Source organism: Lacerta agilis, chromosome 6, assembly GCF_009819535.1.
Source record: "Lacerta agilis isolate rLacAgi1 chromosome 6, rLacAgi1.pri, whole genome shotgun sequence".
NCBI classification, from domain to species: domain Eukaryota; kingdom Metazoa; phylum Chordata; class Lepidosauria; order Squamata; family Lacertidae; genus Lacerta; species Lacerta agilis.
The window spans coordinates 66,241,319-66,268,603 of record NC_046317.1 but is presented as its reverse complement, the minus strand read 5'-3'; the positions used below and the strand labels follow the sequence as shown (position 1 = coordinate 66,268,603).

At 38.5% G+C, this 27,285-nt stretch overlaps 1 protein-coding gene across 1 annotated transcript; it reads left to right on the top strand.

Moving 5' to 3' along the window:
• Positions 1 to 466: 466 nt before the first annotated feature.
• On the top strand, positions 467 to 27,229 carry TRPC4AP (transient receptor potential cation channel subfamily C member 4 associated protein). The gene is made up of 19 exons (XM_033153263.1): positions 467 to 686; positions 6,469 to 6,597; positions 7,260 to 7,376; positions 11,667 to 11,724; positions 12,956 to 13,011; positions 13,831 to 13,959; positions 16,923 to 17,124; positions 17,282 to 17,470; positions 17,767 to 17,909; positions 18,702 to 18,833; positions 19,114 to 19,172; positions 20,047 to 20,148; positions 21,813 to 21,896; positions 22,333 to 22,423; positions 22,761 to 22,901; positions 22,990 to 23,098; positions 23,650 to 23,762; positions 23,936 to 24,142; positions 25,539 to 27,229. Exons 1-19 carry the CDS (start codon positions 519 to 521, stop codon positions 25,674 to 25,676), a joined length of 2,367 nt encoding a protein of 788 aa, XP_033009154.1. The 5' UTR covers positions 467 to 518; the 3' UTR covers positions 25,677 to 27,229.
• Positions 27,230 to 27,285: the final 56 nt, after the last annotated feature.

Below are 27,285 nucleotides of genomic sequence, written 5' to 3'. Positions count from 1 at the left end.
ATTATTACATATGCACATAATATGCTCATGCTGATTATAAAAAATAGTTATTGGTGCTTTGGTTGGTAGTAATATTTCGTACACAACTGTGGCTTAATTGAAGAAAGGCTTTACATGTAGCTATCTAACAAAGCGGGGGGGGGGGCGTTTAAAAAGAACCTCACGTGCCTTTGTATCTGCGGAAGGCGTTGACAAAATACCGGAAGTCCTGGCTTTGATTGAAGGGAGAAGGAGATGACAGCTTCGCTTCTCCGCTCCTTACGTGCTTCCCTCACCCGCATTCCTTTCTGTAAAGCTGCTCGCACTTTACGGCCAAAGACTACGTTTCCCATCAGCCCCTGGGGAGTGGGGGAAACGGGAAGAGGCAGGCGCGTACTCCTCTCCCCACCAATCAGGAGGCGGTTGGCTGTACGCGCGGCCGGGCCTGCTGGGGTCGCTGCGGCACAGCCCGGGAGACGTTCCGTTCAAAGCGCCTGAGAGGAGGGGCGCTTCCTGTTTAGCCAGAGGCAGGAGCGGCTATGGCGGCGGCGGCGGCGAAAGGAGCAGGAGCGGCGCCCCCGCTCGCGGCAGCGGGCCCAGATCCCGGAGCGCCGGGGCGGACGGGAGCCTGCAGAAGGCCGGCCAACATCCTGGCCCAGCTCCGGCATGCGCAGCTCAGTGGCCGGGGCTTGTCGCGGGGGCCGCAGGTACCGCGGGGCTGAGGCGGGCTTTGTGGGAAGGCCGAGTCTGAGGCGACGCCGACACGCCACCTCCCTCAGAAGAGGTTGCGCTCGGCTCTCGGGAGACGGGGCGGCGGCGGGAGGGACGGACGAGCCGCGTCCCATTCCAGCCTTGCCTTTTGCAGCTCACTCTGGGCCCGGGGTGGGAAGTGGGGGGCTGTTTTCGCCACTGGCGAAGTGGGAACTGTCCCTCCCTCGCGTGTGATGCCGCCCCTTTGTCTCTCCCCACCCCCATACTCGCATCCAGGAGGCGGCCCTTTCTAGGCACCCGTTAAGGCGAGCTCGGGCAATTGTATCTCATCTCCCCCAGCCTCGGAAATATGGGAGTCGGAGGCTTTCTGGCTCCCAGGGAATCCTGGAGTTGCTGCTGCGAGGCCTGCTTGGCTTCCTGGTCTGCAACTCTCAACGGCTTTTCTGTTGACAAGGCCATTGCCTCTTTGGCATTTGCTGAAGTCCGGTTCCTTTCCCCAGTAGCGTGCAGTCCACTTTACTTCGTTGGAAAGGTGTCGTCTCGCCTTGCTCGCCAGAGTTTTTTGCCCGCGCACGGGCGTCTTGCACAGCCCCATGACAAGGTATGACTCCCAAGCAGGAGTCAGTTGGCAGAATATAAGAGGACCATGTTCTCCATCGCTAAGTCAACGTGTGGCAATTTTGTTGTGTTCCGAGAGGCAATCTTAAAAGAGTGATCTTTATGTAGCAGACACAAAGTCTGGCACTTGAATTTTTCACCTACTTTCCTCCATAACAGCGGCCACGTTTAGGAGCATTAGAAAATAATAGTGTCCAAGGACACATAACAAATACAGTTAATAGCATTTAATAGCATAAAAGTTAATAGCATAAAACCTGAAGTACCAGCATTGCAAATCTACAATGTTGATTATCGATACTGAGCTGTGAAACCCTAATTAAATCATAATTACCTGAATAAGCAAGGCTAAAATTGGGCATCAGGCAAAAGGTGATATTGGCCTCTGAAATGGAAGAATGGGAGATGCTCAAAGGAATGGATATTTATACCCATTTTTTCCTTTGAAGGAGATTTTCTTTCTAACCTTTTTCAATTATTTGAAGACTACAGTCCACAAAATACCCAACTTCAATAAAGGGCTATATTTTTGCTTTTATAAGTATCTGTTGTTGATTATGATGTTCTCCCTCTCTTATTTTTTTCTGTATCCCTTTATTTCTTTTAACTGAAATCACCTTAATAAAACATAAGTATTAAATTTAAAAAATTGAAAGGATTCAATAAATCATGTCCTCAAAATACATTCATTTCAGCTTTGGCAATGGTTTTGATCAAACATAATTTACTGTCATCAAAACATAATAATTTTAGTAGCATCTAATAAAACTACATCCAATACAAACAAATGCTATTTTAAAAAAGTATCTTGATAAGAATTACATGCACTTTATTAAAACCTAAATTTTACAGGGATGTGTTTGACTCATATTGGAGCATACTAAAATTATCAATGTTAAAAATAGCATTTGCTGTGAACACAGCTTGCTTAACCAATACATAAAGGTGGATTAATTAAGTCTGGTCAATCAAGGGTTGTTTTTTAAAAAAATAATGGGAGACATAATAGTACAGTATCAGTTCAAGTAGGGAATGGGAAATAGTGATCTACCATTCTGGTATGCAAGTCTGCCCTGTCTCTGAAGGGTGTTAGAAAAATAGAAAGATGCCTTTTATTCCCATTTCTGTAAGTTTAGTTGGATTGCATTGGTATAAGGAAAATCAGCCATAGGGCCTATTGCAGTATTCTGGAACTAGCCAAAATGAAAATATTTGCCACAAATATATGTGAAGTTTTTTGAAGAAATATTCCTTTGTATGTGATACCTCACAATACACAATAGAATTTAATGTTGCAATCCAGCACTGAGCTGGGTACACTGAAGCCTGCTGTTTTCAGTGATTTAAAGGAGTTTTAACACTGTTGGATTATGATCAAAATGCATAGTATAAATGTTAAAAATTATATTCCTTCCTTTGAGGCAAGTTTCTAGATGCCTAAAGTGGTTCTTTTCTAACTTGAAAATAGAATTTACTTACCAGAATAACCTAACTTGCTCAGTTCTTTTTTTGTCCTTCAGTGAAGTATGTTGTGCCTATCCTACTTAAGTCATTTCCTTTAGTCATTTCCCCTGAATACTAGAAGAGTTCTGGTTTGATGACTAGTGGAAAAGGTGACATTGATCTTGTAAACTCCTAGTTGGGTTTCTTCAATGAGTTTTGAACTTTTGAAACTGTGCTGTTTTGCTTGTATATATTTCATGCTTGATCAGCATTCTTTCTCTTTTGGCACAATAAACTAAATTACAGGTACAGTACATGGAAATTTACATCCAGAATTTTTAAAAACTCTTCTCTGAAAATGGTGGAGCCAGAAGCTTTCTTAAGTGTGAATGCTGAGATTTAAAATACAGTACTGTTTTGTTCCGCTCACAGGGACTTCTTAAAATAGAAGTCCCTGTGAGTTGGGGGGCGGGGAGCTGCAATGGCCCAAAGTTACCTATCTCTGCTGCAACACTTTAGCATGGAGTTGCTAGTCAAAACTTTTTGTGTAGAAGGTTCTTGCCACTGCTTTGTTGCAAGATTGGGAATGAAAAGAGAACTTGAAGCATTTATTCTTTTCCATGGTGATGGAATCTGCATTTCAATAGCATTTTCATGGGGAGGGGAGAATTCATCACTGTGTCATCCACAATGCATTTTTTGCATGGGCATCATCACTACTGCACATTACAATCACACACATCTTTTCTGGTGTAAGTGTTCACAGTGCAGAAACTGGTTTTCCAGCTCAGGTATGCATAACAAAATATACTTGTAAATTTAGTTTTTTTGTTTTTCTTATACAGTGGTACCTCGGGTTACATACGCTTCAGGTTACATACTCCGCTAACCCAGAAATAACGCTTCAGGTTAAGAACTTTGCTTCAGGATAAAAACAGAAATCGTGCTCTGGCGGCACAGCAGCAGCGGGAGGTCCCATTAGCTAAAGTGGTGCTTCAGGTTAAGAACAGTTTCAGGTTAAGAACGGACCTCCAGAACGAATTAAGTACATAACCAGAGGTACCACTGTATTGAAAGTTATATCTGTGAAGAAAAATCATAATGTGAGGAGTCCTTATATCTGAAAAGAGCTGTGGTGTTAATCCTGTCTAGAACCTGACAAAACTGATGGCACACATAAGCTGCCCACTTGGCCAACATCTAAATGATGTCTGTCTGTTTGCACAATGGGATTTCTAGTTTCTCTTCTCTCCCCCTAAAATCTGCTGAACGCTCCCTGAATTCCGCCAGAGCAGATTTGGGGGTTGTGTTTTGGGGGTCCATGGGGAGGAAATGAAGGGAAAGCCCCATTGTGTAAGCAGGCACCTACTTCCGCTACATTAGATTTCACATCTTGACAAGCAACCCTACTTAGAAAATTTATTTTAACCCTTCAGTGGTTATTGAAAATCTGCAGTATTTTAAGTGTGATAAAGCTTCCTAATTTTGATAAAATAAGGGAAGGAAGATGAGAATAACAGATTTGTGGGGAACTAGAGTAAGTTATATTTTGGATATTGAAAGTGCAGGATAATTTACAAAATATTAGTTTTTGAGTCTAAAGATAATACAGAATGAAACGACAGTATCCCATCTCCAAATCAGCTCTGTAAGGTTGAGGTAACCCTCTAGAATTTGTTTAGGGGGCATGCAGGGGGAAAGGAGGGGGGATATTCTGTTGCACAAGCAGAAATTATTGCACAGATAGAATGTTCACATAGCACTATGTTGGATACAGCCCTTTATTTACGGTACTATCAACATTGTGAATTTATAATTTCTCTGAGCCAATGACAATTTAAAAAAAAAACCATCCTTTTCATTTTTATAAAGAAGATAATCTACAAAAGAAAAATAATAGGTGGAAGATATAGCAGGGAAAGCAATCTAATTTTTTTGTATTAATATTTTTTATTAGCAACAAACTAGTCAGCAGTTGTACATTGTTAACATACCTCACCATTATCACTACTCTGCCTGATAACTGCTTATTTCCTTTGCAATGCTCATATGTGAGAGCTGTGGGTATTAATATAGTATAGTTATAACAGAAAGCAGGGAATCTCTTGATCTACAGATTTGATCTGGGTGGCCTTAAAAAAAATCACATTCAGAGCCTAGCTGTCAGTTTTCAATACTATGGAAAATATTGCTGGTGGATTATTATTTTTTTTTAAAAAAAATGTTTTGGAAATTCAGCACTAGACATTGGCCTACTAGAGAATGGTAAGAATTTTTAGGACTGTTCTTGAATGGGAAAAGCTTTAAGCAAAAGAAATGATGGGGTGGCTTGGTTTTTACTACTGTTCACAATAGCTAAACTATGTTAACCAGCTGAGGAATGAGGAAAAGCTTAACTCACAATGATATCTGAAAACAATATTTCCCATTTCCCTTAGGGTAACCTTCAAAGGGCGCCCAGGAGATTATAAACCTGCCCCCCCACCTCACCCCCAGCTGTAGTGGCAATGTTTGCTTCAGTCAACCAAGGTCAAAGCAAACATTTTTAATGCTGATTTAAAAAATCATGTTTTAGCGGCTGTACATTGGCTTGACATGTTCATCAAGCTATCCACCACAAACTCAAGTCCTCATTCCTATTCAGTCACCACCACCACCAATTCAGACTCCTTATGTGAAATTCAGAGAAAAAAGTGCCCCAGTTTGCATCAGTTTACTTGACTACATAGTGTTACATTTGCCATTTTACTGCTCGTTCACCCAGTTTAGATAGATCCTTTCAAAGCTCTTCCTCATTTTTGTTTTAACTATCCAGATCAGTTTGGTATCATCAACTCTAAATCATTTATGAACAAGTTAAAAAGCACAGCTCCCAATATCAGTCGTTGGGGAATTTGCAGAAATCTGCTTTGGCAAGTGTTAGGACAATTGGAACACACAGCTATAAGTTTTTCTTATAAGTAAGATGCAGTGAATATATGTGGATTTAATACATTAACAAAAGTACAATTTTCAGTAAACCATACCAGTCCTTTTATGAGTATCAGAGTATTTGACTAAACATCACTGGCCCCATTCTTCAAAATGTTGCAGTCTGCTTGGCACTAAAGATCTGTTGTAATTAAGGTCACACAGTGTTGCCTGTATCAGAATACAGAACCCTCTTTGTATCCAGATTTTCATGTGAATGACAACTGAATTTTCAAATCTCACTTACAATGAAAGAACTTATATTATTGTGGAAGCATTGTTAACACCCATACCTGATATTTAGAATGCTTGCTGGGGAGATGGGGACAGCGTTTAATTTCTAAAGAAAGACATCCAGGGACTCAGACTTACACCATGAGTTTTATAAGCCATCCTCAACAGTGTGTGGGAAGGGTGAGGAAACTTGCTTAGTGGAAAGGAAAGGACACACTGTGTGAGCTCAAGGGCACTTTTAATGTATTCTAGTGGGTCAGTAGAATTAACTGTTGGCTTCCAAGTTGGAAGGCAATTTGTTGTCCCTTCTATATCAAGAAAAAGAAGTTTCTGCATGATTGGGGATGCCTGAACATATCTAGTGTAATGGTGAATATCAGATACAATGAGCTCACAATTTGGGTATAGTGACCAATTTCCAAGACACCAGGTAGCATGATGCATGCTCTGGGGCAGCATAAAATATATTATATCTGAGAAATGTGTCAGTCTCATCTTTATCTTGTCTTGTAGCTCACAGAAGCTTTGTTAAAGGAAAGAGATAAACAAGCAAAGTGGAATGGAATTCCCTTGCTCTTACAGAAGCTGTATGAGAACAGTCATCCCAACAGTGATTTATCCCAGTGCCAAGGCATCTTAAAGGTAATGTTTCTTACTAGCAGGCTGATGCATGGAGCAGAATCCATTCTCAGTTTCCTCTGATATTTTAAGTCAATTCATAAGTTATGTGTTAGTCACAGATTCTCTTAGTGGCCCCTCAAATGCATGTGCTCAGCTATTTCCATCCTGTGCATAATTGTATATACTGCTATCAGGCCCCTCATTTGTTGTCTCCCCCACTCCCAGCTAAACATCCTCAAAGCTTTAAACTTTCTTTGTACAGAAGATTCTCCAACCCATTGGTTATTTTTTCCAGAAGAGTAAAAAGGAATTGAGTATTGGTTCAAGTTCTGCTCATATAAAGTGAATTTCAACAAATGTGTTTCACATATTTACTTAGAAATCATTTCTTTTCCCAATCTTGCATGTTTGGAAGCTTGGTGTTTCAGACTACATTGATAGAATAATTATGTTTGTTCTGTTTTCTGATATCACATTTAACTGCTGATGCAGTGAATTAATCTGTATTTGTATAATTTTTGGTGATCAGCCATCTGGTGCTGCAAATTGATGTTTTGAAAATCTCATAAGTATCCTCAGTAACCTTTCCTCAGTAACCTTCTGCAACTACTTTGAATAATAGACTATGCTTTGATACGAAGTATCTCTCAGTACTTGCAACTTTAACTTTTGTTCCCTGCCAGGAGATTTCTCCCCTCCTTTCAATGGAAGCTATGGCATTTGTCACAGAAGAGAGAAAGTCTGCTCAAGAATCCACTTTTCCAAATACGTACACATTTGACTTATTTGGAGGAGTTGATGTAAGTGGTTTCAACTTTTTTATAAAAAAAATATGCTGTAGCATATTGTCAAATACAGTAACTAACACATTGCGTGAGGCATTGGTAGTAGGAATAATTAAATACTAATGCTCTTGTTCAAGACAATAGTACAGCCATAGGAAGGTTTGGTTACCCAAGAAAGCGAAATTTAAAATGTAAGGAAGGGATTCTTCATTACAATAGGAATATTGTGTTTTTGGAGACTAAAGTAACTTGGCCTTTTGGCTTAGAAAATGAAGGCTTAAGAGAAAACACAATTTCACTCTACAAGTTGAATAAACAGTCACAGGGTGCAACTTTAACCAAGGTTAAAGTTATATGATCTTGGTGTGTTTCTTCCATTCTTTTGAGTTAGTGGGGTGTAAAGCAGCATGGATTTGCATCACTTTATTGGATGCTAGGAAGGAACCTTCCTCAATGAGATTGGGTATCACAAGGAAGGAAAAATTTTTCTCTCTAGCAGGAATGACTAACTGGCAGTCCATGGGGTACTTGTAGCATCAATAGAGGTAAGGATGAAGGGCACCAATTCCGAAAATAAGAAGAAACTTCTAGAGTGCAGAACCTTGGCCCTCTGGGTTTTTTCAGACTACAACTTCACAGTGTTAGAAACTGAGATATGAAAGCTAAACGGCACTTTAAACCTAGGTTATGGGTGCAACGATGGAATGTCTAGGTGTGTTTTTTATAACAAGAATTCTTCAGAACTGCAACTAAAATATTATGTTCATTTTTTACATGGTCTAGTCCTTCACCTGCTCCCCTCCCCATATATTCTTAAGAGGGTCTCTTTTCCAGTCTTCAGAGTAGCTGGAAGTGGGGAGGCAGAAAAATGTCTTCCTTTCCTTCCACTCTGCAGTTTTAATCTGAAATCTTAGGTGCAGTACTGCGCCCAGAGCTCAGAAACTGCTCACACTAATGAAATTCCTTATCACAAAATGCACCTAGAACATTGGGAGTTTTGAACACTGCAACTCCAACAATCCTTGATCATGTTTATAATCTGGAGTGCCACGGGTTTTGCACCCCTGCTGTAAGTGGCACTAGAAGTGTGTGGCTTATTTCACCCAGTATATTTTGAAGTAAGTCTCTTCATCAGAGGCACTGTGTATTTTTTGTGTTGCAAGGTAAATACATTCTATATTAGGCATCTCATAACTTGACTGGCCAACTGTCCTTCAGCATTTCAAAACGTTTATGGGGCACCCATAATTTCAGTGCTAAGAAAGTTAAGGATTGTCATGGCTCAGAAGTGATATTCAATCTTCTTGAGAGTCATAGGATCCTGACGTATATAATTAACACTTAGCCTCTTGAATCCAGTATATTACCGGTAAGTACAAAGTGTCTAGTTTCCTTTTGCATATTTCATAACCAAATCTTTAATCTTAATAAAGCTTCAATTTAGTCAGAGGCTGGCTCTGGCAATGGAACCCCTTAATGAATGGGTCTGTGATAGAGCTAACTAAAAGTTGTCTATAAATTAAACACAAGGTCATAGTTAAAAGCTTGGAGAGCAACATGTCTGTATCTTAAAGATAAATTTAGAAAAGCACATTCTTTTATTACTACAGAATCTTAATAGCTAGCTTGAACTAATATTGAAACTAAGCTATTTCACATTAAAATATGAAGCTGCCTACTACATCAAAATCTTTTAAATCCTCTTCCAAGTTCATTGGGAAGTTATAAAAGCCTTTTGTCTGTATAAGCTACAATTTTACAACTAATATGCACAAAGACTGAGTAGTGATGCCGGTTGATATAACGTCTTGATCAGATAAGTTACAGGCAACGTAGATTTTGCTTTTAAGTAGCCTATAGCTTTTTAAAGTGGCAGTGTATTCAACTTCTATGCAGCCTTTACAAGAAGAGGCCACAGGCATATTTTATAGAGTCCTGTCCTCCTTAGTGATTAGAGGGGTGGTTCATGGTCCAGTCCTGTATGTTGTGCTATACGATTGCATCCTGGGCCACTACTGAAAGAATAGACTGGATGCCAGCTGTGCTTCTTGCTCTGGGAAAGCACCAGCTATTGGTTGCTACTGTGTCAACTGATAGGGAGGACAGGGTGACTTCCATAAGGTGCAGGAATGTGCAAAGGCCATTTTCAAGGGCAGGAGATGCCCCATAGTCCTATAGATAGCTTTGCTACAATTGCCTGGAATGTTTTCTGGGTGACATTGTTTCCTTTTACAATAGTTGCTTCTGTCTTTTTTAACCCCTTATCAGTCTTATCCCAAGTCTTTCTTTGAAATGGAAAAGAAGGGTCATATAAAAGGGTGTGTGGGGTGAATAAAAGAATCCATTAATTTTAATTCACTTCACTTACATTTATGTAAGTGTGTATTGAGTTTTCCCAGTGTGTATATTCAGTAAATATTAGTAAGTATATGTGTATATTTAAAATATTAATACATGGCAGGGGGAAAGCTTGCCCTGCAAATGTAAAGATCAGTAGACTATCTATGTCCTCTGCAAATGGCATTGCCTCAGTAAAGTTTTGAATATCTGTTTCCCCAGTGATTTGTTTTGAATATAAGTATAAATTTACACTGTAGCCTGATTTTCATACAACACTGAAGTATAGTTGAGTCTTTTGCTTATGTGTTTTCCCCGGAATAGCTGCATCATAGAGGCCAGAAGTTTACACCCCTAATTTCAATATAACTATATCTTTTCATTATGGTTGAAGCACAGCAAACCTATGTTATTGCTTACTATATTGTATTGAAGGGAGCTAGGACAATCAATCATGATGTAAAGGTGGTTTGTTTGACTAGGCACTAACCATAGTTTGTCTGTGCTTGGAGATAACAGGTAACAGCAGATGCTTCCAAGCTCTTCTTCAGCCACGCAGGAGAGGGGATCACATGGACCCAAAGCTTATACACAATACTAAATTATGGTTTAGTTGCCTGTGAATTCAGCCATTGCCCAGTTCACCTACTGTATCCCATTAAACCATACTTTAAAACATATTATTGTCTAAATCTCAACAAGCAGTGTGCACATTGCTCAATAGTTCCTGCAGTGTTCTTCTCCCAGTCTTGTTGCTGCCACACCACAGATTAAATAAATCAGAGTCTGGGTTGTTGTATCATCTGAATCCAGGTTCATGATTCATTTCTTTCCAAACAAACCATGAGAGGTAAGGAATATTTTTCTTTTCTTAATTTTTTTGAGTTAAAATAAACTTTATTCATAATTCAAATCTTACAAAAGAAAAGATAAAAACAAATACATTATCTTTCCCATTCCCATTGTCCCCCTCCCCTCCCTTCTCCCCCTCACCAATACGTGATTTTATTTACACAATATTTGACTTTATCTTTTTTAGTTGTGTTGTTACTTCCATTATCATTATCCTAAATCCTTTATTTTCCTTCATATTTCCCTTGTTCAATTTATACCAAATCCACCAGAATATCAATATCTGAAAAATGTACCATTAAGTAATCTTTCACTCCTTCCCATTCCTTTATTTCTTGATTGGAGCGACCTCTAATATTAGCTGTTAATTTTGCCATTTCAACCAATTCGTACATCTTACTTCTCCATTCTGATATTGTTGGAATATCCTCTCCATTCCATTTTTTTGCAATTAATAACCTTGCAGCTGCTGAGGCATATAGAAAAACCTTTATATAGTTTTTGGAAAATTCGTCCGATATCATACCTAATAAAAAGGATTCTGGTTTTTTTTATAAATGTAATTTTAAATATTTTTTTAAATTCCTCATATATCTCACTCCAGGATTTATTTATCTCTTTACATCCCCACCATAAATGATAAAATGTGCCCACCTCTTTTTTACATTTCCAACATAAATTAGATTGATTTTTATATATTTTGGATAATTTTTCTTTTTGGCTTGCCTTTTATGCATTTAGGAGAAACCACAAGCCTGTGTTCAGATCACACAACAAGCCAGATTCAGATTAATTTTTGTCTGCAGCATGGCAGCAGAAGGGGAGACATGTTGTAGGAACTTTGCAGCATGCACAAACTTACTGCTCATTCACCTTAAAACTATAGTTTCTTTTAAAAGGCAAACAATGGCATTGCATTGCTCTTGAAATATGACTATTGTTTTGAAGAGAAGCATAGTAACGCAGGACACTGGATGTTCTGTGCAGTACAATAGAGGGGAATTGTTGTTTTTTAAAGTAGTTTGCTTTAAAGTTCAACATAGCCCAAAAATGAGATGCTGTTTTTTTTAATTAAAATGCATCTATATAAAGTTATTGTGTATCTAATTTTCACAGCTTCTAGTAGAAATACTTATGAGACCAACTCTTATTACACAAAAGAAGAAGCAGAAAAGTAAGTAAATAATATACTTCCTTCACCAAACCTTGTTTTGTTTCCTTCTCTTCTCCTCGTATCCTGATAGAATAATTGGTCACTAAACCAAGTACTGGTAGCAATACAGTTTGCTAACATTGTGTGTGTGTTTTAATGATGTATGAAAATGAAGTTTTACCACAGTTTAACTTTTATGGTTCCAGAGGTGAAAAATGCTGGTAAAACATGCTGGTTTGTAGGATTAAATACTGCACAATAAACAAAGTATATAGGCAGTGAACATAGCACATCCATAAAACAGCATTAGACTACTTTGTAACATCTGGATAGTGATGCACAATAACCAGTGTGTTAGAGGACCCGCTCCCCAAACCCTGGAGGCAAGCCCAAGTCTTGTTGGGTAGCAGTAGCCAAATGACCAGAGTTAAACACCAACCACTGTCATCACTCCTGCGAGTCCACCACTTTCGCTAGGAGAATCACAGAGCCTTACAGAACGTCACCTAAGATTTGAGAAACAAAATACTAAGAACCAGACTTTCTGTTCCAACAATACATAAGCCTCCAAGAGGTTATGCAGTAGCAGTTTGTCTGAGCAGCCAAATACATGGATTAAGTTCTAGAAATCTTACTCAGAAGAACACACAGGAATTGGGTGGAGTAGATTTCTTTAAAATTAAATTAAAAATAGTTTAAAAAATAGACTCCAGTATGCCAGTGAAAGTATAAGCAAAAGTATAGTTAAGACTACAGTTGTGAATTAGAAGACAGGATACAAAGCAATGAAAGCTAGCTTTCTTAGGCTAATACAAACAATATCAGCAAATGGACCAGTGCTGCTTACTTATACAGTAATAATAGGCACAGAGTTTCACAATCCAGACAAGCTAAATGCCCTTTCATTTAGAAGCAAGGCTAGAATCATGTGGCATATATATAGGCTCATAAGGTAATAAAAGGAAGTCGAAGTCTCACAGTTTCTTGTTTCATGTGGTGTTCAGAACAGGAATATCGCAAGAGATCTGCAGTATTTCTGTCAGCCATATAAACTTGATGTAAACGGATTGCCTGCCTGCCCTAATAATAGTTGTCATTCAGCTTCGATCAGATCTCATTTTTATTGGATTTTAGCAGCTGAGATACTTGCTGGATTTTTTCATTGGTTCATTTGGGCTGTTAAATAGTGTGGTGACGTATGTCTTTGTGGTTGATTGTTCAGGAAGCATTAATCAGTTTTTTTCTATTGCAGTAAGTGATGACCTCATCAAGGATTGTTTAAGCATATTGTACAACACTTGCATATGTGTAAGTTATATTTTCTGTTCTGTCAATAATTTTTGTTTTATAATACAGCTAAGTTTAGGGGATTCTTGGTCTGAGAGAGAAAAGCTTTCAAAGCATTAAATTAATGTTGCATGCTGCAATATTCTTGATGCTAACATTTCTATTACATTTCACAAATTGCAGTGTAGCTAACCTGTTGCTGCTTGCATTTTGTCTAAACATCTTTTTAATAAGGACTCATTGCTATTTATTGCTGAGGTGTTTTAAGCCTTAATGCAGTGGCTTGCTGTGGGAATCTTGGTTAGCATTCCCTGTTTAAGACTCGTTTCAGTTATGTATGCTTTTTAAATTTTAATCTGCAGTTGTATGAGTCATTTAATGTTATTGGTAGTATTTGGACTGTTTTTTATTTAAAAAAATAGAAACTTTTTATCAATGTAAAATTAGTGTTGAAAACTTAAGAGTTGAGTTCATGACATTAAATGTTGCATGAAAACAAACCAATAATTCCTGTCATTCACATTACATTTGTATGCATTGACAAGACTATTGGATATTTTTCTTTGCTGGTATGCACTTTTATACTCACATCATTTGAACGGCCTAGCTTTCCCTGTTGAGAATTTATTGCTCTTCTACTTAAAGTCAAAGAAAGCTGGAAAGGTTCAGAATCCTACGTGGAATAACAAGGAAGGCACTTTCTCCATTCCTTTTTAATTTCCACTTTGCTGCCTCCTGGGAGAGCTCTGTTTTTCTAGATTATTTTTAAATTATGTGTGTTGTTTGTCTCAGCAGTGTTAGCTTTTGCTCATGTGTATATGTGGTTTCTCATTATTGTAGACTGAAGGAGTCACAAAACGATTGGCAGAAAGAAATGATTTTGTATTGTTCTTGTTTACATTGATGACAAATAAAAAGACATTCCTGCAAACAGCCACCCTTATAGAAGACATCCTGGGAGTAAAAAAGGTTTGTTGATAATCTAGCCTATACCATCATGTTCTCATTTAATCTTGAAAACTCTTTTAACAGCTTGTAAGTAGAAGTCCCTTCTCAGTTCAGTAACTGGAAAAAAAAATCTTGTATCCTAAATAGAAAATGCCATATTACTTGCTCCTAGCCTGTCTTCCCTTTGTAAGGTTTAAGAGTTAAGTAGCTTGGCAGCAACTCTCCTAACTCTAAAATGGAATTTTGGAAAGGCATAATGTAATGGCAAGGCTGGGTACCTTTTATTGAGCCTGCTGCAGTGAGTCCCCGTTATACATCTCTGCATGCACTGCTTTGATTACCCCATTCACACCTTAATTTTCTGGTCTCAAATAAAGTAATGTTGTGGGTAGCACTATGCCCAGTTCTGTATACTGGAATTTGCAAGAACATGGCGAAGTGAGTGTGTCCAGAGAATGGTGACTAGGGTTGTGTACGGGGTCTGGAGGGACAGTTGGAAAATGGGTAGGTTTGGTGTGAATAAGAAAAGGTTAAGAGGAGACATGTCTGCTGCCTTCAAATACCTGAAAGGCTGTTGCACGCAAGAGGGAGCAGACTTGTTTTCTGTTGTTTCAGAGCTAAGAGCTGTTGGACAGTGGAATGGACTGCCTTGGGTGGTGGTGGGCTCGCCTTCATTGGAAATATTTAAGCAGCTGGGCAACCAGTTGTCAGGGATGCTGCATTTAAGTTCTGCATTTTAGATCCTTCTTTGATTAGGAAGTTGAACTAGATGATCTCCAATGTCTCTTCTGACTCTGAAATTCTGTGATTCCATTTTTATCATGAGCTTGGAAATACATTTATTTAGCAATTAAGTTTTATCAGCAAATTTAATTAGATCTCCCTTTTCCCAGTTAAAATTATAGCTGAGGCTTTCAAGAAAGGGGGGAGTTTTTAAAGATGAGGCATTATTTCCTGACCCCCGTTATGTTTGCTATTTAAACCTTGTTTGGGTTTGCATAGAGACAAATATAGCACAAATGTAAATTGTATTACTTATTTGTAGTACACAAGCTAAAAGCTTTGGATGTAATGTTTCATGAAACTTGTACACTTTCAGGAATCTGAGGAGTTTCCTTATGTTCTCTAACTTGTGAGATTAGTTGTCAGTTGCTGTCAGTACTTTTCAGCATTGTGCTATTAAAAAAATTGCTTAGCAAAGAGTAACTTACCAATTATAATTTTTAAATATGTTCCCAAGTGTATAATTCATTCAAATTAAAATGAGATACAAGAAATAGAAGGAAAACCAAGAAGCAGGGGACTGCAGCAAGTCTCATTTTGTACCCTACACTTTCATAAATGGTGCACATATGTCCTTAAGACTCTCAGTTTCATTATAAGATAACTGTGCAAAATGTTTAAGCTAGATGCATATTGCAGTCATGTTCTTTTCAATATTCAGTATTCAGTATTATTATTTTAGCTGCTAGTGCTAAAAGAAGTAAATCCTTTTAATTTTCTGGAAGTCCAGACAGTGGGAAGGTAGCTTCATACCCTCATCTAATTAGAGGAAAATAATAAATAATTCCTGCAATTAATAATTTCCAGCCAATCAGCATGGAAAAATAGGCAGTTTTGTGTGAAGTACAGTATAATTTGTGGACTATTTATTAATGTTAATAATGTATCAGAAGTAAATGTTGATAACTGCTAAGAGGGCCTCCCTTTGCTGTTATGCAGCATGACCTCTCAAGGTTGTTGTATGGCCCATCTAATACATTACTTAGATAGAATAGGAGCCCCAGGAAAACTGTTCTCCTATGATAGGCTTCCATGTTGCCTAGGTAAAGTATGCTGTTCCCTCTCCAACTTGTCAAGGAGCAATATGATAGCAACAGCCCCACATGACCAGAACTTCTGTACTTTGCTGGGGTGACCCCTTTGTACAGACATATACAAAACATTAGATCCATTTTAAGTACTTGCTATACAGAATCTAATGAGCCACATAGCAAGTACAGTGGTACCTCGGGTTAAGTACTTAATTCATTCTGGAGATCCATTCTTAACCTGAAACTGTTCTTAACCTGAAGCACCACTTTAGCTAATGGGGCCTCCCGCTGCTGCTGCACCGCCAGAGAACAATTTCTGTTCTTATCCTGAAGCAAAGTTCTTAACCTGAAGTGTTACTTCTGGGTTAGTGGAGTATGTAACCTGAAGCGTATGTGACCCAAGGTACCACTGTAATATAAAAAGTAAAATGGTTGCAGTAAGCCCACAACTTGCACGCAATTTCCTTGTGCCCATTCAGTTTTACATGCTTGGCAGAAAAATAATTTTTTTCAATAGAAAGGGGGTGGGTGTCTGGGAAATCCCAGCTGCCATTGAGCTCAATGTGTTTTGACTAGATGTGATTTTGGCTGTAGGCATGATCCTTGTAACATAGCCCCCACATAAATTGCAGGCTTACTGTAGTTTAAATTATGTTAATGTTCTTCAGAGTGGTAAATTAAGAGATTCCTATCTCTATAATGCCCTATCTAGGAGTTTGCCAAAAAGTGTTAAGTGAGATGAGGACAGAGGTGCACACCAGCTCCTTTTCAGACCTTCAGCTGAGTGCATCTTAGGTTCCTGACTGCAAGTGCACTTTGAATTGAATATTAATGCAGTTAGACTCCTCCTTGTAAATGGGAACCCTGGTTTCCCTATCAGTATTCTAAGCACATTCAGCTGAATATGTTCAGGATCCCCCTTTGTCTGAGTCAGGGACCAAATGAAGTGCAAGTTAGCATGTTTAGGGACATTGAGATCAGTGCTGCCTTTCTCCACTTCTAGCTAGTGGTTTCAGATGGAGATCAGAATAGGGTTGCTTTTTGTTGTGTTTTTTATTTTTTATTACAGAATAGTGTTTTAATCTGCAAGAATCTTGGAAATAATATCTTTGCTAATTAAAAAAAATCATCTATGGGTCACTAGCAGTCATATCGCTTGTCATGTTTTAGGAAATGATTCAGTTGGAGGATATTCCAAACCTCTCCAGTCTAGTCTCTAGCTTTGACCAGCAGCAGCTTGCAAACTTCTGCAGGATCCTTGCAGTTACAATTTCAGAACTGGACACAGGCAGTGATGACAAACATACACTTCTTGCAAAAAATGCTCAACAGAAAAAGAACTTGGGTCCTTCTCGGGCGGAAATTAATCAAGGTAAAGCATCCTGTTTCTGAAATTAATATGTACTCAAATTGATATGTACTCAGTTACTGTATTTTAAGGTGCAAGTAAACTTGATTTCAGTTGGATTTCTAATAATAGTTGTTCCATCAATTTAACATTTGTTAATCCTATTTGCTTCTTGTCATAGCTGCACTCCTCAATATACCAGGCTTCATTGAACGACTGTGTAAACTAGCAACCAGAAAAGTTTCAGAAACAACAGGAACTTCAAGCTTCCTTCAAGAATTGGAGGAGTGGTACACCTGGCTAGATAATGCACTTGTACTTGATGCACTAATGCGTGTAGCAGGTGAAGAGACAGAGCAAAGCAGCACAGGTACCTGCTTTTAAATTTGCTAGAACAGCCATTTAATAACCTAGTAGCTTTATCACCTGTAGATCTACATGTGGCCTTGTCTTCCACTGTACTCTTGCTTTGACATTTTCGTACAGGAATGGAAGCATGTGTGCAGCAGTCCCTAAAAAGACTGGAAAGACTTGTGCAAATATCTCAGGATGGTGTATTCAGTTTCTGCTGCATTGAAGAAACTTAACATCTTCTCATTTCCTACATTTTTGTTCCATTGATAACTATTATATAACTACCTCCTTGCCCCCCCTTTTGTCTCTTAGAATCTTCAGATGAGAGTGGATTTGCCTCTACTTCACCAAGGAATCAACTTCCACAGACCATGAAGATTATGCATGAGATTATGTATAAACTGGAAGTTTTGTATGTCCTCTGTGTGCTTTTAATGGGCAGGCAAAGGAATCAGGTGAGATTCTGTATCAGAAGTGTATAGTGAATTGCAAGCAGCAGCTCTGAAAATTAAAATGGGGGTCCAGCTACTTAAAATCCTACAATCTTTTCAAACTCTAGACCACTGTTAATCCATGTCCTGTTGAGCAGATAAAATTAAAACCTATATTGCAGTTCTTCTCTGGAATAAAGCAGGAATATACTATAAGTCTGTGCCTTTTCACTTCTTATCTTGTAGGAAATGGATGCTTGTTTATTCATGTATCTTGCACAGTGATCAGCTATAAGGTTTTTGGTTGGTGATTTAGTAAGAATTTAATTTGTATGTGCCTTTATGTACTTTTCCATTTGGCAAGTACTTTGCATTAAGTTAGGCAGCAGTTAAGGCACCCTGCTTTATGCAAATACTTTGAAATGAGGCTTTTAGCTAATGTTTTAGCCATGTTTTATGCCAGTCTATTTTGGGATCAAAGTCACACTAAAAAGTTTCACTTTAAATTTTGAAATTTGGTGCATTATTGAAAACAAGTACAGTAGATTGAAATGAAGGGTGCAGCCACTGCAGAAGCACTCTTGAAACAACATTTTCTTCATTTCTAATCATTCTTGTGGGGTGTGCAGAATAGAAAACACTAATGGATATTGCTGGATATTGAAATATATATTTTTCATAGGTGTGTGTGTAGATTATGATGGCTATATTTTGTGGAGAGGTGGGGGAGCTTAAAAGAATAAACTGACACAATTTATGGAAGATCTTAAAACAATATACCTGTAGTGAATATACCTGATCATTCTTCTTGCCTAGGTTCACAAGATGATTGCAGAATTCAGATTGATCCCTGGCCTTAATAATTTGTTTGATAAATTGATCTGGCGGAAGCATTCAGCATCAGCTCTTGTTCTGCATGGGCATAATCAAAACTGTGACTGTAGCCCGGTGAGTATTAGGTTTAAGCTGCTGCATAGGGTATGTTCTTTTGAAATGGCCCTTAAGAGCTCATATGTAATAGCTGTTAATAATGTTGATAACTAGCCTCTTCAGTTATTTTTGATACTATTATTTTTTCTGATTGCAATGGTAACATAATCACTCTTTAAAATGGCTTAAATATTTTTTAAAGCCTGGAAGTCGTGACTTGATGTTTCTACCAGTCTGCTAGTAAGGATATTCTGTAATGTTTCTTATAAAATAAATTCTCAACTTCTTTCTTCTGTAGGATATTACATTGAAGATTCAGTTTTTGAGGCTACTTCAGAGTTTTAGTGATCACCATGAGTGAGTATAGAATATGTTTGCCATAAACTTTGTGGTGGCACTTCATGTATTGCTGAATTGATGGAACATCATATTTGAAGTAACTCAGATAATTTAGAACCTCCTTAAAAGTAACATACAAAGAATGTGTAATAGTTTTTATCATGTTTTGCTGTTACACTTGCAAGAAGTGAGTGCAAAGATATTTGTAAAGCACATTTTGGGAGAGACTATGCAGTGGCTGCCAGTATGCAAGGGACCAAAAAGTGGAATACAGCTGTTAAGACTAGTTTTGTCAGAGGACACATTCAAAGGCACTATGGGCATGAATTTTGAGATCCTAAACAGATTTCCCCAAATCTAAATTTATATTTAGGGCATTCTTTATAAAAAAGTTCAGGGGGAAAGGAACTGGAATTGTGAAACTCGGCCTTCTGCTATTTTAGAAGTTCCTTTTTCACAATTTACTTTAATATGACAGTATTCAGCTAAAAAATTACGCAAGCAGAATGATTCCTGCTTGCGCAACAGAAGTTACCCCCCCACACACACACCATCCCAAATCTGCTCTAAAGGGTTGGGGGGAAACCCCAGAACAGGGGGAGATGGGGGCAGGGGAGACATTCTGTTGCGCAAGCAGAAGTCATTCTGCTTGGGCAAGGAACTACCTAATGCTACTTTGAATGCAACCTGTAGTTTATTCTGTGGGTTCATTGTGAGATTATTTGTCCAATATAGAGTTAAGTTTTGGCTCTGTGTTTCTGTGAAACTGAATAGAACCTTGATACCACAGAAGAACCAGCATAGGTGTGTGCATTTTTGCAAAGGAAATATAGATGATGCATTAAAGAATCAATGTTTGCAATCACTCCTTCTGTCCTGATTTTTATATTAGGAACAAGTATCTACTTCTAAACAGCCAAGAGCTTAATGAACTGAGTGCAATATCCCTCAAAGCCAACATCCCTGAAGTAGAGGCAGTTGTCAACACAGACAGGTAAAGAGAAGTGCATGTATGTTTCTATCATTTGTTCTTTCTGAAAGTATGACAAGTATCCTATTTTACCAGGCCTGTCTCTTGAACCCCTGCAATAAGTTGGGTTATCTCTAACTTTGTTAGTATGTTGAACACTCAATGCAATGGCATCTTTCTGAAGTGTATATTGGACAGCTGGGTGGGGCCACATATGCCCTTTAGGGATTGCTTGCAGTCCTTTACAATCTGCTTCTATCCCTAAAGCCAACTCTTGTCCCTTTTGAGGCAGAACTTAGTTCTGTTTATTCAGACCTGTGAACACTTAGCAGCCAATGTTGGCTGGAGAGAGTGAATGCATAAGCGATGGTTTTTGAGAGTGGACATTGCAAATCATAGGTAATTTTGATAACTGATGGGAACATGAATGGGGAGCAGGAAAAGGATCACATAGGATTTCATAAGGAATTTAATTAACATATTTAAAGGATGCATACACTTATACAAATGAACATATTTATTTATATAATGCCCTTTATACCTATATTTCTGTTTAAAGATTTATTACATCCAAATTCCAAATTGGGTCACACTGACATTCTGTGCAGTGCTTTATGTTGCCCCGTTTGAGGCATGGGACATTCTTTCCATCTAAGAGGGAACAGGTTTCACAGCTTTACCCTTTTCATAGAAACAACAGATTGAGTTTGTGGGCAATAGTGGCGTGCATTCTTTAAAAAACAAAACAAGTAGTAGCAAGGTGTGGTCCTTTCTGCCCCCTTTCCAAGCTATTTGGCCTGGGAAATAATGTTGCTGTAGATGTCAGTTTGGAGGACAAAGGTGCAAGCAAATGGATTTCAACCCTCAGATTCCTAACATTTGAGGATTCATGGGACTGATTATCATTCATTTTCCTAGCAGAGAGTTCAGTTGATATGGAATGATAAACCGGATAAGGTGGCCTCTGTGTTTTAGCCACAGGTCAACACCACTCTGCTTTTGCTTATTTTCATAACTTCCCTATAATTACACATTGTGTGATCTTGTACATCTAGAGACATCTGGAACATACAAGTATTTCCATATTGGCTACCAAAAAAACCCTGGGTGTAAAACATTTTTTTTTAATTGAAATAACATCTGTTGGGTTAGAATATACAAGTTCTGAGTTTGTACAGTTCTGAATGCTGTGTAATGGAAAAGTAACAACCCATTCTTGTGCATGTAAGCTCAGAAATGTCCCATGTTCAGTGAGGCTTAGATTTAGACTAGTCATTTTTTATTTTATTCATAAAATTTATATACCACTTGATTGCAAAAACAAAACAAAACCTCAAAGCGGTTTACAAAAAGCTAAAACAATAAAATTTGTAGTATCTGTGTGTGAGAGAGAGCACAAGGTTTTTACAAATGCAGGTTTTCTTCTTGGGCACTTAAGATTCAAGCCTATTGAAAAGGTTTTTAGAATTACAATAGAAAATTCATTCGCCAGCAGGGGGTGTTAGACTGTAATGTTCCATGGAGTCACAGTATGTTCAAAATACACCATCCATTTTGAAATGGTTGTAGCATTGCAAAAGCTTGGCATAGTTTACTCTGGTATTGCTGTATAGAAGTGCTAGATATTTTCTTAATAGAGTCCCCTTCAGCCAATTGGTTTACTCATGCAATTTCTTCCCATGTTTTAGGAATTTAGTCTGTGATGGGAAAAGAGGCTTGCTGACCAGACTTCTTCAGGTAATGAAGAAAGAGCCAGCAGAATCATCATTCAGGTGGGCTCTGTTATTACTACATTAAGCATAGTGTTCTGTTGTAGGAAAACTTGATCTTCAGAGTCCAGAGAGAAAGTGGATCCTTACTAACTATTAGAAAACTTCAGTTTTGATCAGTTTTGTCCTTGAATTGAAAAAAATTGAGGCCAGCAGTGTTCAGGGACAGGAGACCTTCTCTCAGCATGGTTTTTATCCTGCCCATGACCTTAAAGTTGTCTAGTCTCCAAAGATGTCTTAGTTGTTTAAACTTTGAATCCTAACTAGTGATACACATGAGGAAGATCCATATATACAGCCAGAGTTTTGCTTTGCTTTCCCTGCAACAGTTCTCACTATCAAAAGAGCATGTCACATAAAACTGTTTCCACTTTTTATTTACAATTCACCAGATGTTTCTTTCTTAATATTAAGATGTTAATTTTATTTTATGCACCAGGTTTTGGCAAGCCAGGGCAGTTGAAAGTTTCTTACGAGGCGCTACTTCTTATGCAGATCAGATGTTCCTACTAAAGAGAGGGCTCCTAGAGGTATTCTGAATGTTTACTAAATACAAATGTTTGTGAAACATGCTTCTAAACCCTTAAACCCTTGATTTCTTAGAGAACATGGAGTCTTTACTAAGAGTTAATCAACTTGTTAGACACAGTGTCATAATCTAGGGTTCAGTCTAATCTTCTGAAGTTTGTCACTTTACTGTGCTCTGTGTCTCTGAAACCACAGTTATAAATTATCAGGCTTAATCCCCTAGCAAGTCAAAACACCTTCCCGTAACAAGTATAGGAGGTCAAAGCCGTTTTATTTCTGCCTGCGGAAAGCAAAATGTGAAGCTTATTGTCTTCATGGTAATATTTTTCTCCTTGCCAGCATATTCTCTACTGCATTGTAGACAGTGAATGCAAGTCACGAGATGTGCTTCAGAGTTACTTTGATCTTCTGGGAGAACTGATGAAATTCAACATAGATGCTTTCAAGAGGTTTAATAAGTACATCAATACGGATGAAAAGGTAAACCTAAACCCCCAGAGTCCCAAATGAATCCTCAGCCTTATAATATGTTGGATACTGGCAAAGCCTAATCACTCTACTTTTTTAGTTTCAGATATTTTTGAATCAGATCAACAGCTCACTGGTTGATTCCAACATGCTGGTTCGTTGTATTACTTTGTCTCTAGATCGATTTGAGAGCCAGTCAGATATTAAAGGTAACTTTGTGGTCTGTTCTGAGACCAAGAAATTGTTTTTAAAATATGGGCAACTGTGTCTTTAAGGCTGACACAACCATCAGGGATGTAGTGGCTTCTGAAAATCCTTTTGGAATTATTGGGTGCAATAATTGGTTCATTATCCATGGTGAGCAGGTATATACAGCGTCATGCTCCCCCCCCCCCCCATGCTGCTTAGCAGTGGCATGTTTGCTGCACAGCTAGCAACTTCAGAAAGATTTTCAGCAGCCACTAAGTCTTGGATGATTTGATTATAACAAAGAGGTAAAACTCCTAGTATCTGTTCACAATTGATAAGCACCCATTGTTGCTACTGCTTCCGTTTTTGCCCGAGTTTCTTTGAAGTTCAAAAAGTGGTGATTTTAATGGGCACTTCATGTGGTTGCTTTTCTCAATTAACAAACAGTTATCTGTCCATTGAATCTTAACCTCAATGTGGATAGAAACAAATATTGGCAAAGCCGTTAGTCCTCTCAGAAATGATTCTTGGCTCAGCTCTTTCAACCTAACAAATGGCTTGTCTCCTACAGTGGCAGAAGTCCTGTCTGAGTGCCGCCTGTTATCCTACATGTCACAGATGTCCATGAGGATGTCTTTCCTTTTCCGGCTCATTAATATTATTCATGTACAGACGCTCACACAGGTAAAAAGCTGGCACTGATCTCCCATGGAGCATATGTAAATAGATTTTGTATCCAATGTGATGTTTTCCTTAAGTTCCTAACCTGTTGGACTCTTGTGTTCCATAAATGGACTCTGGGAATATCTGTTAGTTTGGGCCTTTTATATTTTTTATCCTTATTTTCTTTACTGTAGGAAAATGTAAGTTGTCTGAACACAAGTCTAGTTATCTTAATGCTGGCCCGAAGGAAGGACAAACTCCCCTTCTATCTTCAGACACTGCAAGAGATGGAATACACCAAGAAATACCCTGGATTTATCCTGAATAATTTTCACAGTCTTTTGCGTTTCTGGCAACAGCATTACCTCAATAAGGACAAGGACAGCACCTGCTTAGAAAATGTATGTCTGTTCCGGTTGCTTTGGAATATGCTCTTTATATTTTGTATTTGTGGCCCAGTGGGGAAAGAGTAAAACAGATAGATGATCTAATGACAGTGCCAAGGCAGAGTAATGCGACAGCAACATGAGTGTCAGGGTGTATTTTAAGAGTATGAGGGAATTGAAGACTCTTAGGTGGCTGTGTTGGGCTCTCAACAAAACTAAAGTATTGTTTGGTTTTTGTAATAGTCGCAGTTTCTTGGTAAGCCAGAACAGACTGTGCGCTGCCACAGAAACATTCTACTTCCTCAGATGTAGGCTACATCTGCATTGAAAAAGTGAAAACCCATGTTTTGTGTAGGTGGATCTAAACTGAACTGAATTTCTTAACTATAGTAAAGCAGTGCTTTGTATATACCTATACATTTGGTCCATGTTAATTTGAAGCAACAGCCCAGCATTGTCTGGTACTTTATATCGTAACTAACACACACATATACCCCCCCCACACACACACACACCATGATTAGCATGGAAATACTTGTGCTGTGTTCTTGGCCAGTTGTGGCATAACATTTTTCCACAGGAAGGCAGTTTTTATAACTTTCTATAGTAAAATACATATGGAAAACATTATCATTTTGGTCTCCCTGGAGACATCTGGCTGATTACTGGATAGGGGGGGTGGGGGTGTCCTGGTTCAGGCCAGAAAGATTGTTGTGCTACTGGGCCAAATTTAAAGTTTCACTTGTTGGCATCTAAAGCCCTAAACAACTAGGAACCAGGCTGTCTGAAAGATCGCCTTTGCTGCCTGCCCACTGCAGTTGTCTCTGGTGCCATGTGTGCTGGAGGTTTGTTTCATGGTAACTCGGAAGTCCTTCGGCACAGGGGCAGCTGCCTCGTGGAATACAACATCCATCGAAATTAGGCAGGCTCCAACAATTTGTTATATGCTAAAAAAAAAAAAACTACTACTTCAGTGGGCTTTCCCAGATTTGATTCATGGGCAGTATCAGATTTTTTGGTGGGGGGGGGGGTTATCTTTCTTATTTGTTATACATTGCTATGATATTTGTTCATATTCAGCAGCCTATTTTCCAATTTATAAAATGGTCATCAAAATTGAATACTGAGTGCAGAATTTCTGCATTCTAAGAAAATTTGCTTTCCTTTCAAAAGAAAAAGGCAGTTTCCTGTTACTGCCTTTAACATGCTCCTGAAAGAAGACTGGGCTAAATTGCTTGTACAGTTACTCTGAATTCAATTTGAATTCCTAGTTTCCCTGTGCTTGATAATGCGTGGGGCCAACATGAAGTTTCTGTTCTTGGTAGCAAGTTAGTTGCTAGATAAAGCTGCATTTTAGTGGCACTTGCTGTTGTGCTGTAGCATAAACTTTTTTTTCTACCTCCTTTTACAGAGTTCATGTATTAGTTTTTCCTACTGGAAAGAGACTGTATCTATACTGCTTAGTCCAGACCGGACATCACCTTGTGCCATAGTTAGCTACATTGACGAGGCATACATGGACATGGACAGAGATTTCGCCGAGGAGTAATTCTTCAGGCTCTGGCTTCCAATGGACTGTGCTTCAGAGGGAATCTTGCAGACAATGGATTTTCAGGGATATGCTGTGTGCACAAACTTGGAACTATGGAATGTTACCATGTTAAAAGTTTTCTCTCTCCATCCCCTGCTCTCAGCACTGTTTTGAAGAGCAAGACATCACCAACTTCCTAGTCAACATATTCAGGGAATGCTTGTGTTCTGTCCGAAATTGTCTGCAAAAAGCCCAGTCTTTTCTGCTCACTGTGGCTAGAACCCTTTGAGTTTGATAGATGGGATCTTTCAGATGTGCAGTTGTTAGCTGTGGCTTTTTATCCTGGCTACCAGAATTAGATGTTAAAAGTACAGGCAATTTTTGGGGCCATCCAAACAAGCCGATTTTTATGGGCACGCCAGATGCACACCAGCCACATTTAAGCCACTTTTAAAAGTTTCTATTTTTATTGCTTTTTCCTTTGCATTGGGATATAGAACTGATTGTGTGTGTATTTTGTTTTTGAATTCTTGGAGATAATAGCTCTCTTCACTTCCTTGCAAACTACTTTGGGATTGTCTCCTACAAAACTTGTGTCCAAACCCCTTATTTTATCTTGTTGTGGTATTGCATCCAGAAATATCTCTCTCCGTTCTGTGGAAATCTCTTGTCTTCAGCTGATTTTACAGTGGTCTAGAACAGGCATACATTGTGGTGATGGGGTTAGTCTTGGGAGCCTAGCTTTGACTAGGCACTAATGAATTGAAATTAACCGATCTCCCCCCCCCCATAAATATTGCAGCCTGACCATTTTGTCAATAAATAACCAACTCAAGTTGAAAATTTATTCTGCAGTCCTGCTTTGGCTGACCATAAAATCCACTCTTGAACTTTTGCTATTTGGAAACCTAACACTATAGGCTAAAATAGCAAAATTAACACCTTTTATTCCAATTATGTATATTTATTTATTGTTCCTGAAGTGTAATAGTTGCTGGAATTGGCTGATCTTCTCCTAATGATACATGTATTAAATGCTGCCCAGAGATTTTGGTTTGGGACAAATTGCTCAGCAATATCTGAGTTAGCTCTTGTAACTACTGGCATTTAAACAAGTCACTTGGAATATAGCTAATATTTGAAGCCAGAAACTTTCTGGAGTGAACATTATTTTGCATTACTGTGCTAAAGCACTTTAAGAAGATTAGCAGCCCTTTATGTCCCTCAGTTTAAAATTACTTTGATTGCCCCTTAATGTGTAAATGTATACTTCTGGGACATATTCATATAGCACAATATACCCCTGAAAAGTCTTGTGTTAAAATGCCATGGCTATATGGTATTTTCCTCTGTGAAGGAAAACCTTAAATATCAGAACCAGTCTTGGTTCAGAAAGGTAATTTCCAGACATGGAACTTAACAGTAGCTGGGAAAGCGGAGTGCTTGACTATTCTCATCATCATTACCCTGCACTTTTTGCTGCACCTTATTTTCAGATAGTCATGGAAAGAACAGCTGGACTGCAGCAGGTTTGTTTACAGATACTATTTTAATATTTTTGCCTCATAAAACTTGCTTCCAGTACTGTTCTATCTCACAGTCCTAGTTGCTCTTTGGTTTAAATCAG